This window comes from Sylvia atricapilla, chromosome Z (genome assembly GCF_009819655.1).
Source record: "Sylvia atricapilla isolate bSylAtr1 chromosome Z, bSylAtr1.pri, whole genome shotgun sequence".
NCBI lineage: Eukaryota > Metazoa > Chordata > Aves > Passeriformes > Sylviidae > Sylvia > Sylvia atricapilla.
The window spans coordinates 49,953,937-49,972,270 of NC_089174.1; the positions used below are offsets into that span (position 1 = coordinate 49,953,937).

Consider the following 18,334-nt stretch of genomic DNA (forward strand, 5'->3'; position numbering starts at 1 on the left):
ATCTTGCAAAGTGTCTCTTATGGGATGTCTTCATGGCACTATTGCACTGTTGACTGCAGATTTCTCCCAAAATAACAGAGAAAATATTGCACTTGCTAAAGGCTGTGTTAGAGAAACCTGACTACCTTTTCATTTGAAATTTAAGTTCACTGCCTCTTTTTGCTGCAGTTCCTTTCAAACAGAAGAGATAAATATCCAACAGATGTGGCAGTTTCACTGAGCAGCTTCTCAGATGTATGTAAGAAAAAGCAGAAAGAACAAATAAAAATGCCAGCACAAGCAGAAAGCTTCTGATACTGTTGTAAAGAGTTAAGTTGGATTTTTTTAATAGAAGGTAGTGTCAGTACAGTGCACAGCTCTAGCACCCTGAAGAATTGCCTAAATATCTGCAGGTATGGAATTTTGAAGGCAGCATTTTTCAGAGGTGTATTATAGTGGACTTGTGTGTGTGCTGAAATATGTGATAGCAAGAGATGTTTGTTACCACAAACATTATCTCTTATCCTTCACTTCTGTGACACAGACTGACCACTTTAAAAAAAAAAAAAAAAAAAAAAAAACAAAAAAAAAAAAAAAAAAAACAAGAAAAATCCACATACTTGGAAGTTTTTAAAGACTACTGAAAGGAGTTGTTAGGCTAGCAGTAGGTTTGGAAACTTTATGAGGCAACATGAGAGGTATCAGTAAGAGAAATATCTGGAAATATATAATGATTCAGTAGCTCAGTTCATGTATGAATTGTTTGTTAATTTAGATAGAGGACTTGTATTAAAATATTTTCATCCTTTTTGATTAAAGGGTGTTGTATGCATATAGCAGTTTGTGCCCTTGGTATGAGGATTTTCCAGAAGACCCCTTACTGCTGTGACCACAGCTGCCCTCATTGTGGCACTCTCTTCTGGCTCCAGGGCTTGCTTAGCATTCAGAGCACTCAAGAGCTGATAAAGACACCTCTGTGATGTCCTCACATTAAGAGTAAGGCAAATCTTCCTGACACAAGAAGAGTAAGGAAATTTAACAGGAAGATAAATGCTCTTGTGTTTCAGCTGGTCCTCAGATATCAAAGGGGCTGTGCTTAGATTCTGGGTCATAGAAAATTCCACACTAAGTGACAGAAATACAGAGGCAATGAAGCACTTTAAATCCAGCCGTGTTCAATGGGAACTACTCTGATTACAGACTCACAGGTAGAACAATACCATACAATACACTGTAAGCCTAGTCATTGCCCAGTGAACCCTCACCGCACGAATGAAAAGATCTGATAGCGTTCAATAGCTCTCACAGCCAGGTACAGAATAATGTCATTTCATCAGCACCAAAGATGAGGGCTCTTCTTGGATTGCTCATTTTCAATACACTCTCTGTGAAAGCATGTGTGAATACTTCAAATACGAATAAATACAAATGGCAATAAATGCATTAAGTTGCAGGATGAGTATATATACTGAAAGCATGACAACATAAGCTAGCTTTCTGAATTTCCCTTCATTTAACACTTAGTATAGCCGAGTCTGACCCAGTAGGTGTTCCTACAGGTAAGGAGATGTGTACATCTCATTCACCATCCCTGGATACATTGGGAAAGGACAGCTAGAGATAAAGGTGGAGAGGTGGCAAGTTACATATGGTTCTCTTCTGCCATAAAGCAGCTCTTGGTGTTGTCTCTTTCTACCTGGCTGACAGATCTCAACACAACATTTCTCTGAAAAAGATTAAATTTTAAGTTGCATCCATGAACTTTCACGTGTGTCTGTTGCAGTGATATGCAGTGCTCTTGCAAGGCATTGCTACCTCTGTCTCTCCCTTTCTCTGTGCTCATGGACAGTGCTCACAAGGTGACCCCTGTATATTGTCATCTCACTGCTTCTCTTAAAGCCTCCTGACAATGTCTACTGCAATTAGCAAGCTAACTCATTTCCTTACTTATTGATGAGTTTGCTCTTGCCTATGAACTGCACTATCCACTGTGAACATCTGAATTTTCCACTCAAAAAAGCTTGCATTGCGGTAACATTGAAGCTTAGACTTCACAACTAGCAGCAGGGTTTTACAGCCACAACTGAAGCTTGGGACATCTCTGCATTCAGCCCTTTCCCATCAACCCTGAACTCCTGCACAAAGTAACCCTTATGAATATGGGAATTAGTCTGTCATGCAGAATAAAAAGGAAGAGATGAAGAACATCCAGGCTGTGGATCAGTTACAGGTGCCTTTTCTGCGTTGGTTTGTTTCTTTCATTCTTTTTTTATGAATGAAACATATAGCCATAACTGCAGTAAACATGCTGCCATAGTTACACAAGCATGGAACACATCAAAGCCAGTGAACATCAGAAAGTGTATTTCAACAGTTGGAGTTTTAATCTCAGTGGAGCTCCCCTGGCCCACAGAGAAAACATGAGATCCAGTACTGTCTGAGAGAACACTGTTTATAACTTACCGCAGCAAAAATCTCCTGTTTGGGGAGGGTAAGAGAGGTCCAGCAATACTGCTTCTCCCATTCTCATTCATTCCCTTCCCCAGGCACACACAGCTTGGGTTTTATAAAACCCCATGACTCACTGATACTGGTAGGTACTGATGAAAGTTTCTCCACCCATGGGTCAGGTAGGAGGAGAGCAAAGTTCACATGAAAGCTATGTCAGTAAGAGGGAAAGGCAGCTGGGTTGTAACCAGGATGATATCTTGTACAGTGGAGCATGGAACTCACCAACCCAAGAGACTCATATGGCATCCCAACACAGCAGGCTTTGCAAAATGCTCAGCCAGCTTCACACATGAGCTCCACAAAAAGTGGGTTAAAGTAGCAGGGAAAGAAAACTGTCCTGCACAGACCATGTTACTTGCCCCACACCTGTAGCTTAGCCACTGATGCTGCATTCTTTAAGAGATTCAAGCTGGTGAAACTTGAATAAGCCTTCTCTAATAAATGCAATTAAAAACAAGAGGACAGACAACAAAAAATATGAGTGCTTGTTTTCAGAAAAATATTTGCTGAAAATACTGTGAAATCAACAAATGTGCAGTAGGTCAATCTGTTCGTAGCTGCATATTCTCATGCTCATAGATAATGAGCATGATTACAATATCGGGGTTTGGATGGCAGTACAACAGCAAGAACACCAATGCCAGTGAAATACTTGTGGTGTCACTGGGTGCTTAAGGGAATTGAATGCTCATTATTTTGGAGGGCAAATAAGTGGGCTCATACCTCATTGCTTGCCTCTCCTAGAAAATACCAGGGACAGTGACATTTCTGCTCTTTTTTTCCACTTGTAGTTTGCAGAACAGTTAAAGCCCAGCAGATAGAAAGCTTGCAGTTGTGGTTGGTTTAGCTCCTTGTTATTTAAGGCACAGCTGTGATCAGTCTCCAGGCCATTAAGTTATAAAGAGAATGAGCTGGAAGCATGGGCTTTTCCTGCAGCACTGAAATGGCCCCTCTGTTCTGCATTTGTCCCTCATGTAGCTACCCTGACTTTGGTATGGCCAGTGCTCTGAGCTCTGTAGAAAAATGAGGAGAAGCCAGCAGGTATTACCAGGAACTTCAAATGAAGTCCAGCAAAAGCTTATCTGAGTTTGCCTCAGGGCTTTTGCTTTATGCGCCTTCCCTACTGCTGCTGTGTTGGAGTTTACCTCAGTTGCTTGGATATTACATTGCTAAAACATTTTAAAAGAAAGTAAAGTCATCTTTAAGTGATGCCGTTCAGTGCATTGCTGAGTAGTTAGGAGAGTTTCCGTTTTTTCTGAAAAAGGAAAAAACCTTTGTATTTCATTCTGAACAGCAGAGGTACTTTTTAGAAGCAAATAATTTGCTGAGTAGAAGGGGTTTGCAAGCAATTTTCTTACCATGTACTAATTGCTTGTTTATCTCTTTTTTTTTAAATCAAAAAATTCCTCAGTGGAGGGCATTTTTGCCTGGAAGGTCTCATTTTATCTCAAGCAGTTTCCTGTTTGCTTTAGGCACAAGCCTACAAGCATCTGCCAAAACAAAATAAGAAAACACAATCCTGGAGAAATCTTTCAGATTCATATATCAGCAGGTCTGTCCCAAAATAATCTGACTTGAACTACTGTGAGCAATGATGAACTAAAACATCAGAATGGTCCCACAGGTACTATTTTAGGAGGTGCTGGAGGAGGACTAGCCAGCGGAAGTGCTTTGATTAGTTAGTGTTGCAATAAAACATATTTCCTGTGTCTCCAGGTTCTACCTCCTGGGCATATGCTGGTGGGCACAGCCTTTCTGCTTGGTGTGGTACATTTTTTTAACATGGTGTTCCATACAAAAGCTGGGAGCAGGGGATTTGAGGAGGTGTCCTTTTTTTGATCAGCTGTTAGTCTGTCAATTTACTGCCTCCTCAGCCCTGTAGGTGAGCTGCAGACATGTGCAGCTGCTGAGTGTAATGCAAGCGGAAATTGTCTTTGTGGTTTGGTAGCAGTCTTGGTCCTTTGGTTCCTCTTCCATCAGGCAGCCACAGCTGCTCTTGTGCTAGTTTAGTTTTCTATTTCACAATCCTGCGTCCACTGTATTGTTTAAAGCATAGGGACAAGATACAGTAGATGGCCTAGGCATACTAACACCTTCTTCTGAGGACTGATAACTTTGCCAAGATTTCTTGTGGGTTTCCACAGAGTGTGGAGGATTCTTTTGTTTTCCTTTCAGAGGCTAGCTTTCAATGCAGCTGTACCGATTGCAACTGTTTGTTTTTGCAATTGCTTGTGGGAGTTAGTGGAGTTAAAGTTTCTTTGATGGCTGACTCCCTGCTTGTATGCTGTCCCTTCCCTTGGAGCAGGCATCCCAGCCCTGCACCCAGAGCCTGTTCACACGGAGAGGTCAGGGCAGCGTGCTCTACAGACATGCCTGGTGATGGCACAGGATCAGTCAGAGGAGATTAGACAGCTATAAGGGCCGTCAGATGAGACAGAACAAATTAGGCTTGCATTCTGGATGCTTCATCACTGTCTGCAGGAAGTCTCAGGCATTCCAAATGTGAAGCAAATGCTTTCACAAGTATTTTCTCTCTCTGGCAGCCATTGGTGTGATCTGCATTGTACATTGCTATCTGCCACATCTGGTGGAACTGTTATTAGGGGTTATTTTTAAAAGTAGAGTTCTACCCTGCTGTACATAATGGTGATGTGCATTTTTACCAGATCACCTTAGTCCACATCTTAAATAATTGTTTAAGCTGTCTTCTGCTTTGAAAAATTCTAAATTGTTTAATTTTCAGCCGGCAAAGATTTTACATTGGATGGCATATAAATTCCTTATCACTTAAGGACTGAAGTCCATGGCAGACAGAGAGTGCTAAAAGGGAAGAGTTTTCAAGTTCTTGCCCTGCGGAAGCAGCACATTCACTGGGCAGCCCCTGTGTGAGCACAGCTACGAGCTCTGCCCTGGCAGCAGCTTCTCTTCTCTGTGTCACTGTGAGAAACAAGTTGGCATCACCCTTAGGCTGAAGACAGGTGGCAGAAGAGAATGATCAGTGCTGTCTTTGACAGTCTCATTAGAGAGGCCAAGAATTCAGTGGGGACTCATGCTCGTGCCCAGCAGCAGAAAGCCCAGCACAAAGCCAAGCATTAGGCAAGGCACTGCTACAGAGAAAGCAGCAATGTTAACACCTCTGCTTTCCTTGCATGGTAGATAGGAGCTAGATCTAAATGACCTTTGTCTGGCACTTCTCATTAACACCTCTGAAAGAGATGAAGGTGGCTGGGAGTCAGCCCAGTTTTCGTAGAGCCAGTTATTTCAGTTTTCTGCTGCTATTCAATTGCTCTTTCATGAGAAGGTGGGAGTAAGGGAACTAGAAGTTAAGAGACTTGTCACCTCTTTTTTTAAACTTCATCATTGTTTTCCCTTGTTATACATATAGCCAAAACCTATAATCTTTTATAGGAAGATCAGAGCAAACTGCCAGAGGTCAAAGGAGTCACTCTCTCAGAAACATGCAGATTGAGCAACCTTCAAAATAGCATGATAGTGTGCTTTTTTGTGGTTTATATGGCAATCTTTAAGCCAAGTGACCAAGGATGTGGTGCTAACACAGTCCAAGCACTATTCTTGGGTGCTTTTAGGTGCCATACTTTTCTTAGCAGAGGTTAAATTTAGAACAGGAGAGCAGACTGCCAAAGGTAGAAGACTCTGTAAGCCAATGGAATCTGTTCTGGATGCTGAATCAAGCTCACATCGCCAATAAATGCAGTGATTTTGGGGAAGGCTAGTTGTAGGGAGAAGTCACAGGGGGAAGGCATATCACTTGTCTAACCCAGGAGCAGTTTTAATGACTAATCCTCTGAGTGGATGAGACTGGGATGCCCTCATTTGTAGTCATGAGATTGTAGCTACATTTCCAAGGTTTTACACCAGTGTGTACTGCTGAGAGAAGCAGCTAGCTGAAGATGCACCTTTTTCCCCCCAAATAATGCATGATTTGGCAATATGATTCTTGATGGTATGACTTGAAAGAGAGGTTAGATTTTATTAGAGCTCTCTTCTGTGTTTGCTTGAAAATTTTAAATCCATCTAGATTCTGCTATGGCAAATTAAAAATATTACACAGAAGCTGCCCCTGGAATCCATCAGCAGCATGAAACATTTCCAGTGTGATTCACTGAATTTCTTGTTTGAAGTATGGGAAATACTGTTGTTAGCACACTGAAATGATATGCAGCAGGACAGCAAGCATCCTAATGGGGAATCCAGAGGAATCTGTGAGAGCCAAAAGGTAGCTGCATCCCTTTAAACAATGTTTCATCTTTACTGAATGGAAATGCAGAATAAAACCTGTATTTCCTGCCCTAGATACCAACCTCATCTAGATAATTTTAAGATATATATGTAGAATTAACTGCAAACACCTAGAATTTACCCTTTTGATAATCTGTAAGTATGTTCTCAAAACATGGGTGGTTCTTCACTCAGTGCTTCTCCTGTGATGTACAGTGCCACATCTGTCAGCTCCCCTCTGTTCTAGCAGTGCCATTTGTAGGTGCCTCCCTGATGGGCTCATAGCCTGGGTAATGTCTGAATTACCTTAACACTTCTTCGGTGGTGAGGTGTGCAGGCAACTTGGTACAGTGCCACTCATGTGCAGACTGTCCAAGGCTACTTCTGCTTTAAGGCAGTAATTAGACTTGGTATATTCAGATGAGGAGTAGAAAGACTTTTCTAACTTGTCTAAACTAAATCGTCCAAAGAGAGGCAGATCTTTCCAAGCAGACTTGTCCTAGAGTGGCATTCCCTTATCCATAGGGGCTTACTCTGTTGCCCACTTCACTCTGGAGCTTGTGCTCTTTGTTTCCTCAGAGAGGCACAGCTGTCAGCATGGATTCTGCATCTTGGGTTTTGTGTGAGTGATCTTATTAATGCAATTCCCTCAAATGATGTCACAGTTTACCCAGATAGCTGTAATCAGATAGATCTTAGTATGGCTATGTACATTAAAAGCACACACAATTTTCTTGCAGTTGAGGTAGAGCTGGTAACACTTTGTAACACTTTCTCCTACTCAGAGTTTGGTATTAGCATGAGAGAAAAAAGTTTTATTCCTATTAAGGAAACCAACAGAGGCTAATATTTTTCTTCTAATATTATTAGTGCAATCTTATGTGAGAATCAAGGCAGTCCTTTACATATTAAATTGCATCCACCCAGGCTTCATTTGGAATCTTGTGTTGCAACTGGAGCTTATCCAAACATAATACCAGTAACACTTAATATCCTTAACAACAAAGGAAAATACAATTAAACAATCTCATGTAGCAGTTGTTCGATATCTGCTAAACATGCTGTGTTGTTTGAGCCTAGCATTCTGACCCTGTCTGGGAAAGCAGTAGAGTACTGCAAAAGGTGTATGGATTTCTGTAGGAAAGGTGGGCAGAACTGGGCTTTTTCAACATGTCCATGAATTACTTTTCTGTGATTGGAAACTGCAGCTACTAGAAAAGCAGCAAAACACCCAAGCCCCAAGCACACTAAAGCACCTTGCAGAAGCAGGCAGAGGAGAGTCCAGTCTGCCAGCCTGGCTTGTAGGGTGCCCGCTGTCCTACTCCTGCCTCCAATGTGCTCTTGCAGTGAGCTTTCACTTCTGCAGAGGCATGTTCATGTTTCAGAAGACCTGGTGACCTCCAGCTGCCCCACATCCGGGACCTGAAAGCCTTACCCAGACCCTTCAGACAGGGAGAGGTCTTGCAGTTCAGGGAGAGGTCTGTCCCCCACCTGAAGTCCCAAGTCATTCCCATGAGCAATTTAGGGCCCCTAAAGAGAATCCTAGCTGTTTGGACTAGAGGGTGAAAACACATTGCCAGGTATGAACTGAAGGTTGTTTCTTGAACCCATTAGAGCAGATTCAGAGGGCCAAGGTGATAAGAGAGCTGGAGAGGTTGAGACCATCTGGCTTGTTCAGCCTGAAGGAAAGAAGGCTCTGAGAATAACTTGCAGCAGTTCTCAGTACCAGAATGGGGTCTTTAAAAACACTGAAGAGGGACTTTTCACAAGGGCATAGAGTGATAGAACAAGTGGGAATGGCTTTAAATGGAAAAAGAATAGATTAAGATTAGAAATTAAGAAGAAATTCTTCACTGTGAGGGTGATGAGGTGCTGGAAAGGTCGCCCAGTGTTGTGGCTGTCCCATCATGGAAGTGTTCAAGGGCAGGGCCCTGAGCAGGCTAATGAAGTGAGTGGCATCCCTTCTCATAGTGAGGGGTTAGAACTAGATGATGTTTAAGGTCCCTTCCAACCCAAGAGTTTCTAGGATTCTATGATTCTTGCTTCTAGTTTTCCCCAGACATCTCTTGCCTGCCTTTCTTTGTCCTGTGAGCCGGGGAGACCAGTATCAGGAACCCTTTATCAGCTGGGCTTGCGTGTTCATTTTCCAGCTGAGCTACCAGAACTAATTTTGGACTGTAGGAGTATTTGTTTTCAAGTTAGAGCATAAAGGCTTGCCTAGACCTCCCCAAAATCGAAAAAGACACCAAAATTTCCTCTGTGTGTCAGGTTTTTTGTCAACAGAGAAACTCCACAATGCCTACTGTTTGTCTTTACACAGACATTAATAATCAGATTGCTTTGGCAACAGCCAAGCTTTTATTCAAACAAGAGCTTCACGTATCTGTATGAATTTAGAAATCAGTCAGAATGCTGACCACTGGCATTTAATGACTTCCTGTTTTTGTCTAAAATGCTTTCTATAGATAAAAGCCTTAGTTTCTCCCTTTGCAGAGGGGCAATGCACCATCTCTCTCCTGCAGTTTCTAGATCAGGAGTAAATTCCAATTTTCTTGTTCTGAGGGATTCAAATGGATATAGTTAAATTGCAACAGGATTAAGCTTTTTTTATTTTTGGAATGCATTTTGCACATTCCTCTTTTCAAGTTGTTTTTTAAGACCATTACAAGTATATTCTAAAATAGGACTATTCAAACACCTTTGGTTTGCAGATGTCAGTTGAGAAACCCTCCTAGCCTCCTCCATTTGCATTAGCACTGGAATTCTCCTTCAGAGATGTCAGCTGTGGAATACTTGTGGAATACTGGTTCAGCTGGCCAAAAGCCAGTACATTCTTTTGCAAGACTGCAAGCATCAGGCAGGGAGTTGCATCAAGTGTTAACCTGAGCTATAGTTTGGAGATCACCCATGAAATAAGCAGATCAGTTCTGGTGGCTTGTTATTGCCCAGTTTCATTTTCTCTTCAGTTAGTTTTGTTATTGGTCCTCCCCAGCTTTTCTGTCAGTTTGCTGTTTCAAACTTCCAAAGGTTTAGATACTCCAGGATACAGGGATACAGTGCTTGGAGCCCATGTGGTATGGGAAACACCCACCTCTGTTGCCAAGCTCTGTGGGAAGTCCACCTGATGATGTCCAGGTGGGAAGACATGCAGCTGATCGGATCTCCAGAAGGAAAGCCAGGAGTCCCTAGTGTCAGCATGCCCTGCCTCCAGCACTGGGCAGTAAGCACAAGGTCCTGCAGAGAGCAAGCTCACAAAGATTCCCACAGCTGCCACTGGTGAGTCTGGCTGAAGGAAACCTGCTCTTCATCACCTCTGGTCTTAACTTGCAAAGTTAAGCAGGAAGAGAAGATGATAGATGTTGGCCCACCCTGAGACAAGGGAAGATGTGGTCATTGTATATGCAGCCCTACTGACCACAGGCATTTTGTGTCTGAGTATCTCCATGCTCAGAGACAGTGGTCATGCAGCTAGTAGTGCCAGTGGAATTGTTGGCTAATGGTTGTTGTCAGCTCCCTGTGAAACACCATGATAGGTCAGATGTTTCTTCAGTTGACCCTTTGTATAGCAGGTGTAGGTGCCAAAGTGTGTCTGGTTTCAAAGAAAGGCTTTGACCTAAAGATTACACCAAGATGCTAGTGTGTTTTTAATGATAAATTGTCAGCGGCAATGTGATGCCCTGAGTATTGGAAGAGAACACGTGGAGCAGAGGCCAGGATGTAGCAAAGGAGTCTGGGTGCCAGCAGAATTATCATTTGTAGTCAAGATGGTGTGTCCCCTTAGAAAGAGTTTTACTTTTTTTCTGAAATGAAAGAAGGTGATGAGGATTGGATGGATGAACAGATGTGCATGAAATATTAGATATTAAAGCCCAGAAACAGGTGATGCTGTCATACACAGGACTTCATTCTCTGGGGTCAAGGCTTGCTACTCCTCCCACCCCAGCCAGAGCACAGGCAGAGCCCCAAGGTGTTGAGTCATTAACATGTTTTAAACCAGACAAATGTGTGAAGATGGAAGCAGATGGGTTTCTCAGAGAAGGAATGGCTTGTTGACAAAGATAGCCATGCTTTAAACACCAAAAAAATTCTGTGCACCTTCAAAGGTGAAGACAGATGTTTGAAGCAGACACATTCTGAATTCCTGCTGAGAAGACGAAACATATTTTTGAGCAAGACATGGTTTTTCTGTTCATATGCAATCCAGCCATTATTTTGTGCAAAGTCTGGGCAAACTCACTAGCTGAAATTCCCAGATCAGGATTCAGGAAGAGGTTGGATTGTGTGTGTGCAGGTAGCTGTGGAAAAGGTAGGAAATCAGGGATCTGATGCAATACTAGCAGAACCAATTTATTCCAAAACTCCTTTACATACTATGGGTACAGTAGACTGAAAAATCTCCCAAACCTGTCAGTTACAGAATTCATGTAGAGTTAAGATATTTGATAAAGCTGAGGACAGGGTTTTATCTAAAACTTGCACATTTGGAGCTGCTCAGCTCTCAGCAGACTAGAACACGTATCCCTAGGGATAAGGCTATGACAGACAATCTGATGGCTTATATCACTCAGATCCTTTCATATGCTCTCTAGTTGTGTATTCTCTCTTATGTGCTCACATCCTCTTGGTTCAAGTCATCTCAGAGAAGTATATGAAGGATAGTGTTGCATGAATATGAACGTAGATTTTATTTACCTTTGCATTGTTTCTCATTTCCTGTTCTACACTGCTATCCTCTCTTTCTTTCTGGAGATATCTCCTTTTTCTTTTACACACAGCCCCACCAGATAAATGTTTGGCTTGAAACACAAAGGCACATCAGAGTAGGTAGCATTTTACAATCAATCAAAAACTGCAGAAGGGGTGTGCTATGAATCTCTCACTCTTTCAGAATTCAAACAGCTTCCTTAAATAAAGGCACCTTGAATTAATGAAGCTGTTCTTATAGCACCTTTTTCAAAATGGACATTCTAACTGGTACCCTGTAGGCAGCTCTCCCCTGCCTGCTTTTAGCCTGCACCAAGCACAGAAGAAGTCTTCTCCCTCTTGGTAGTTCTGATAACAGTGATAGCAGTGACGTTCAACGTCTTTTCCCCTCTCGGTCGCAGTCGTCCAAGGGGAAGGCAGCTGCCTGTCACAAGTGCCATTCTGATGGCAGGACAGGATTTGGAGAGCCCAGCTGGTGGACAAGAGTAGGAGGGCAACAGCAGCAGGTTATAAATGTTCCTGCAGTTCAGCTGGAATGGTTCTTTTTTGTCTTTAGTATGCTAGTTCCTTATCCTATTCCTGTAATCTTAAAAAAACTGCAAACACGGGAGATTTTAAAGAGGCCCTTTCAATGTTTTTCCTCTCCACACAGACTGAGGAATTTGAAGGGTGAGTGTGAGCCCATGCCAGATATCAGGGTTAACACATAAGATGAATAGAAGAGAGTACATGAAAGGGACACAGTGTGGTTAAGGCAGAGAAAAAGGGTGTTTTAGAATAGGTGTGCATTGACAAGAGCTACATCCATTTGGAGCATCTGAAGGACAGCAGTGTGTGACTTGGCAGAAGAAGTGCTTCTTTTATTTTCCTCTTTTGAGTTGGTGGAAAACAAATGTTCACAGAATAAACACAGACATAGGCTCTCCAAGGAAACACTTTGCTTGCTAACACAAGAAGTTTCATGAGTAGCCATCCAGTCTGGTATCCTAGTAATGAGTGACTAGTTCATCAGTGTTTATTCTTGTGAGGGTTATTTCTTTTTTGCTGCTGATTTTAGGAGTTGTTTTCTCTATTGTTCTTATACTCACTGATTTTTGTGTGATTTATCATGGCTGGTTCCATATGCCTACTGCCTACAACAGTTTTTACTCTCTTGCAATCAAACCTTGCTGTGAGGCCTTGTCTCATTTTACCAAGGGTTTCCAACATCCAGCTACCATGGAAACATAATCTGCACTGATGCACCAGACAAGGGTTCAAGACAGATGTGATGTAGTCATACCAGGGTCATTGGAAAGCCTCCAATGGACTTCTACAACAGCTCTGCTAGACAGACCATGCACAAGGAGTTGGAGTTTCATTTCTCATTGGGATGAGAGATATCACACAGCAGCAGAAAACTACATTAGGTCATAAATGCTTTTTTGTAACTCATATTTCTTGCTGTAAAACATGCTTATGTCCATAGGGACCTTTCAATCTTTCAAGAAGATGTGCTATTTCTCTGGTTCCCTCAAGTTTTCCTGTCTAATGGCTGGCAACTAATCTCTCAGCCTGGTGGGCATTTCTTCTCACCCAGCCCTCTGTGGCCTGACTCTCAGGACAGACCTTGGCAGTGCTCCATGGGAATGTTCCTTCTGCTGCAACTGAGGAGCTCATTTAGCTTCTTGCAGTGCCATTGCCTTCGAAGAACTTCCAGGCCTGGAGGTAATATCACAAAGTGCTCTCTATCCAGGCAACAGGGCCTCTTCAGCCTTTATGCAGACATAAAGTGTGCACTTTTTTCCAAGTACATTGGGCTCTCCTAGTGCCATGGTATGACTATGGTATATCCACAAAGGTTCAAACTGCTGAATGCAATAGATCTGCTTTGTAATGTCATTGTAATTTAGGTTTGACCGAGTTTGTAACATGTCAAGACGCGCCTGGAAATTACTAATGTTGTACTTTAGACTGCGCTCAGCCTTGATTCTGAGCAGAAAACCATCAGTATTTTGGTGTATGCTTAAGGCTTTCCAGTATATGGCAGCAGGAAGCTTTTGGATGTCGCTGTTTTATTAAATGTGATATTTTTAGGTCTTCATTCTTGGTGAAGTCAATTCACAACAGATTTCTGGGACGGGAAGAACTTAATCTCACTTTCAGCTTACTTCAACAAATATTTTAAGTAAGAGGGAAAAAAAATTCCAATCCTTGTTTCCCTTCCAGAAAAAGAATTCCATGTTTAACAGATGAATTTTCCTAAATCTGAAGTATTAAGGGCCTCATATTTATGTTTTCCTTTGTATGTAACTCAAATACATCCTTACCATCAGAGGTGCTTCTCAGTATTTCCCAGTGTACCAACAGTTAAATAAAAAGTGAGCAAATCTGAGCCATTTTTGTGTCACCATTTACAAGCGCTTAATAAGCTGCCAGAGCCATTAGCATGGGGGTAAGTTTTGCTAGGAGCAGAAAGGTGACAACTTGCACAATAGTTACTTCCTTCCAGACCTGGGTGGCAAGGCAACCTTTGTTTTTATCATTTGTCAGTGTAGCTTGAGCTGCACAGAGCAGCTAGTTGGTTGCTCAACCACAGTCCACTTTTTCTGAGTGCAGCCTATCGAGCCTCAGTACATAGGTTATCAGGCCTGTCTGAGATACTGAGGAGCCCAGAGAGGCTCAGGAACTCCATCTGAGACAAGTGCTCAGTGCAGTGGGCTTCATGTGGATTTTTCTGGATGTCTTTGGGGCTTTCTCAGGATCAAATTTCTATCTGCCTCACTGTAGAGCTTCTTGTTGTTGTTTCTAACATATCAAAAATAATGCCAACAGAATGTTCTGCTGTTCCTCAGCAACAAATTAAAAAAAATGGAAAAATTGGAAGCTTTCAATTGCACTTTGGACAATGCTATGAGAGTTTTCCTGCTAGCTCCATTGTTTCCACCTTGGACTTTTCTGCTACAGGCCTAGTGAGAATGCTGTCATTGTCTTTTGTCCTGCACTGTAGATCCCATGACTTGCAGTGCTCCCCTCTCTGATGTTCTCCCAAGGCAGTCTATAGTGAAGAAAATACATGCTTAAGCTAGAACAAAGTCCACTGCTGCTTTACTAACTAGGAGGCTGAACACATCATCCACAACATCTACAATTTCAGCAGTGAGTGGTTGAGTTTGAATTATTGACTTGGTATCTGCAAAAATCGGCTCAGCACAGCTTTTGTGTGCAGGAGGAAGATTCTATCAGCATGGACAATACTGCAAATAAGGAGATGCAGTTTTCTACTCTTACAGGAACAGGTACAAGGAAGAGATAGAAAGAAGCCTGTAGTCTTTTCCATGGGTTTCAAATACTCTTTTCTAGGACTGCTGGAATCCAAGTGAGCTGCAGACAAAAGCTATAGAGTGGGTTCATGTGTTTGATTCCGACTCAGTGTGGGAGAGTTTCATGCTCATGCTGTCAAATTGCTGCCAGAGAACCTAACAAAGTCATCTGGTGACAGGGCTTGATGCTTTGTACTGGCAATTCACCCACTTAGCTTCATCCTTTTGGTGAGCTTTGTTGGTCTGCACCATTAGTTGCAAGCAAACTCAGTTTTGGGATGATTTTTCATGTGTGAAAAGCCTGTGTAGTGGGGTTCTTGGTTGGTAACCAGCATCTGTCACCTGGTGTATGTATATTGCAGGCTTGCAGACCTCTTCGGAAAATCTTCTATTCAGTCTAGGTAGGTTTGTTGTCCAAACAGAAAGGTGTCCAACAGAAAGCTTACAGTTGCCACTGCCCAAGCTGGAAATTGCTGACGCCTTCTTGGCAGCCATGGCAAAAAGTCTGGATGCTGTGGGAACTGACTTAGCTGCTAGTCCTGCAAGAGACCATCACTCAAGAAAAAACAGAAACAGTATGTAAACAAATAAATACTACGGTGGCAGGAGAACCAGTTTGAAAACAGCCCTCTCTGAGCAGTGCTGGGAAGCCCTTATTGCTGCTGCTGGTGCTAATCCTTCTCAGTGATGAAAAGAGTTGGTTTCCACCTCAGTAAAGGAGCCTGGAAAATCTCAGGAGCCCTGTCTTTGTTCTGACTGATTGGTGTGTAAGGGTTTCCCCAGCAGTGATTATATTTAAAGCCTCTCTAACTCTGCAAGGAGTTACAATTTTCGTTTAGCTCAGTACTCCCAATACAGTACAGGGCATTTGATGTAATTTCTGCATTGGGCTCTGAATTTTGTTCTGGCCTTTGTTCTACTCAGACCTTTGGAAAACAGAGAAGGGAGGGGAGAAGCATTTTAATCGGTGTAAAACTCTTTGGCTTTGACACTATTGAGGCCTGATGAGCCTCTGAATTTCGATTGAATAGAGCCCTAAGAAAAGAAGTAGATCCCTTGAAGGCTGGCATTTGTGTGCAAGAAGGATGTGTGTTTAGGACTTTCCGTTACATAATGGGGCTGAAATGGGTTAACAAGACCCAGGCTTTCTTTTTCTTGAGAATTGCTGCCTGCTCCACTCTTTTTCTATTATTGATGCTTCAGTCACAGCACTCATAGAAGGGGTTTTTTTGTTGTTATTCATTTGAGAAGTAAATTGCAGTATTGTTTCTCCTGATCAAGAGATTGATTAGTCAGAGGTCTCTCTAGCTGAAGGAAAAAATGTTCCTCATTATCAGCTTTAAATGTAAATGCATTTTCCAAGCAGAGTTTCAGATGGTGGGGGGCTGGGGCTTGGGGGTTTGTTTTGCTCTTTTGATGTGCTGCCCATAACCATTTACAGATCTTTGAAAGGCATCCCTCTCATTGGGTCAGTGAAAAGAGAGTATGGGAACAATGCTCTTGAAAGAGAAAATTAACCATTGCTGCTTCTGTCTGGATGGTTCTTGTGGTGTTTTGATGAGTGATGGTGCATTAGTATATTTGTGGACTTTGTGTTTTGTCCATTCTTTCTCTTTCTAGGTGCTTTCATAATCTGCTGGACCCCAGGGTTAGTCTTGCTGCTCCTCGATGTTTGCTGTCCCCAGTGCAATGTCCTGGCCTACGAAAAATTCTTCCTGCTCCTGGCAGAGTTCAACTCTGCCATGAACCCCATCATCTATTCCTACCGAGACAAGGAAATGAGCGCGACGTTCAAGCAGATCCTGTGCTGCCAGCGCAGCGAGAGCACCAACGGCCCCACCGAAGGCTCGGATCGGTCAGCGTCCTCCCTGAACCACACCATCCTGGCTGGCGTGCACAGCAATGACCACTCCGTGGTGTGACACCGTGGCCACCGCCGCACCGACACAGAGCGGCCGCAACACTGTGGGGTGGGCGCGGGGCCCTGGGGAAGGTAACCCACTCACGTTTTCTCAAACACTAATGGACTACAAGTGCCTCTTTTCCAGGGGGCCTGACGTGCCAGTGCAGACTGCCCTGTCCACAGGATTGGCCATGCTGCAAAGCCTTTGATTTCTACTTTGAGAAAGTAGAACGTAGTTGCTTTGCGGAGGAGGTCATCAATAGCCCATGGAAAGCCTTGCTGAGACTCTGTTGGACTTTGCTGCATCTTGGTGCCAGTCTGAATCAACTCTGATTAATTAAGCTTATACCTGCTTCACTGCATTTACATGTAGCCACTTAGTATTTTTAAAAAGGGAGTAAAGGGGATAAAAATATGCCTATCATTTAATAGACATGTAATATGTATCACCATCAGCATGCTTGTGATGAACATTTTCTGTGCAGGGAGTAAAACTGTCCTCTAGTCTTTGTATCCTTAGACACACTGTCATAACTACAGTAAAATGAAAAGGGTTTTTTCTAACACAGGCAACAGGAACATGAGGGAAATTGACTCTTCTTACCTTCTTTACTGGTGTTAGAGAATGCATGTTCTGTGTGTATGCAGATTGTTTTAATTATGAAAAAAAAAAGCTCTTTGTAAAGTCTGCTGGAAAGTAGAAAAGCATAGACTGTATTCCAGTGTTTGTTTAGATTATGAAATAAACAGTACTTTAGTCACAATGTATATAAGGTTCTTCTTTGACGTGCAGAAGGAAATTTGTAACATGAGGGGTACCAAGTTTTTTATGGATAAGTTCTTAAAGTAGGACACATCCCTAAGGTGCTTAAAGGGCTACAGTCAGGTTGGTAGATTGCGAAAATTTTATCTATGGCATATTTTTGGAATGCTTTTCTTGTTAATGGCAAAAAGCATATGCATTTTTAATGGGAAAAAGGTATGTTTTTATGGAACTTTTCTTGTAACTGGATGCAAAACACCTGCATTTTTGCACTGAGAAGTATATATAGAGTACCACTCAAATGATGCCCCCTCCATTTCAAAAGCATTGGGCTACTAAGAACCAATTTAATTTTGTAAAGTCAGCACTTTACAAGGTGGTCATCCATTGCAAGTGACTGAACCGTATGACAGGTAGTAGCCACACATGTACACCATTATAAATACCTAAGGTAACAGGTGTTTTTTTTCATGTGAGACTCTTTTGAAGAAAAATGTCATTCATGTGAATATCAGTTGCCAAGAATCACTGATAGTAAACAAAACTCATTAACAGGAGTAAATGCAAGCAAAGGTAGGATCTTGCTGATAAAAAACTTCGGACCTCTTTCCAGGAAATTATGTGTTCCCTAACAATGTTAAAGATATCAACAGTAAATTCCTGCCGTTGTTTTCGTAATTGTAATTTGTCTCTATAGCCAAAAGAAAAAAACAAACAAAACAAAACAAAAAAAAAGGAGAAAAAACACAAAAAATCCCCCCCCCAAAAACAACAATGGGGAGAAAAAAAAAAAAAAAAAAAAAAAAAAAAAAAAAAAAAAAAAAAAAGCAGAGATCCAGAGATACATATCCTTCATTGTACCATACTGGAATGTAACATAACATATGTTGGGCAGGATAAAAAATGGAGGGTAGAGGGTCAGCCCAGCAAAAT

At 42.2% G+C, this 18,334-nt stretch overlaps 1 protein-coding gene across 1 annotated transcript in view; it reads left to right on the top strand.

Annotated features, from left to right (window-relative positions):
• LPAR1 (lysophosphatidic acid receptor 1) overlaps positions 1 to 17,648 on the top strand; it is a 69,356-nt gene extending 51,708 nt beyond the window's left edge. The window contains exon 4 of the mRNA XM_066338471.1: positions 16,356 to 17,648. Within this exon, the coding sequence (XP_066194568.1) occupies positions 16,356 to 16,657 (302 nt within the window). The 3' untranslated portion in view covers positions 16,658 to 17,648. The remainder of the gene's footprint in view (positions 1 to 16,355) is intronic.
• Positions 17,649 to 18,334: the final 686 nt, after the last annotated feature.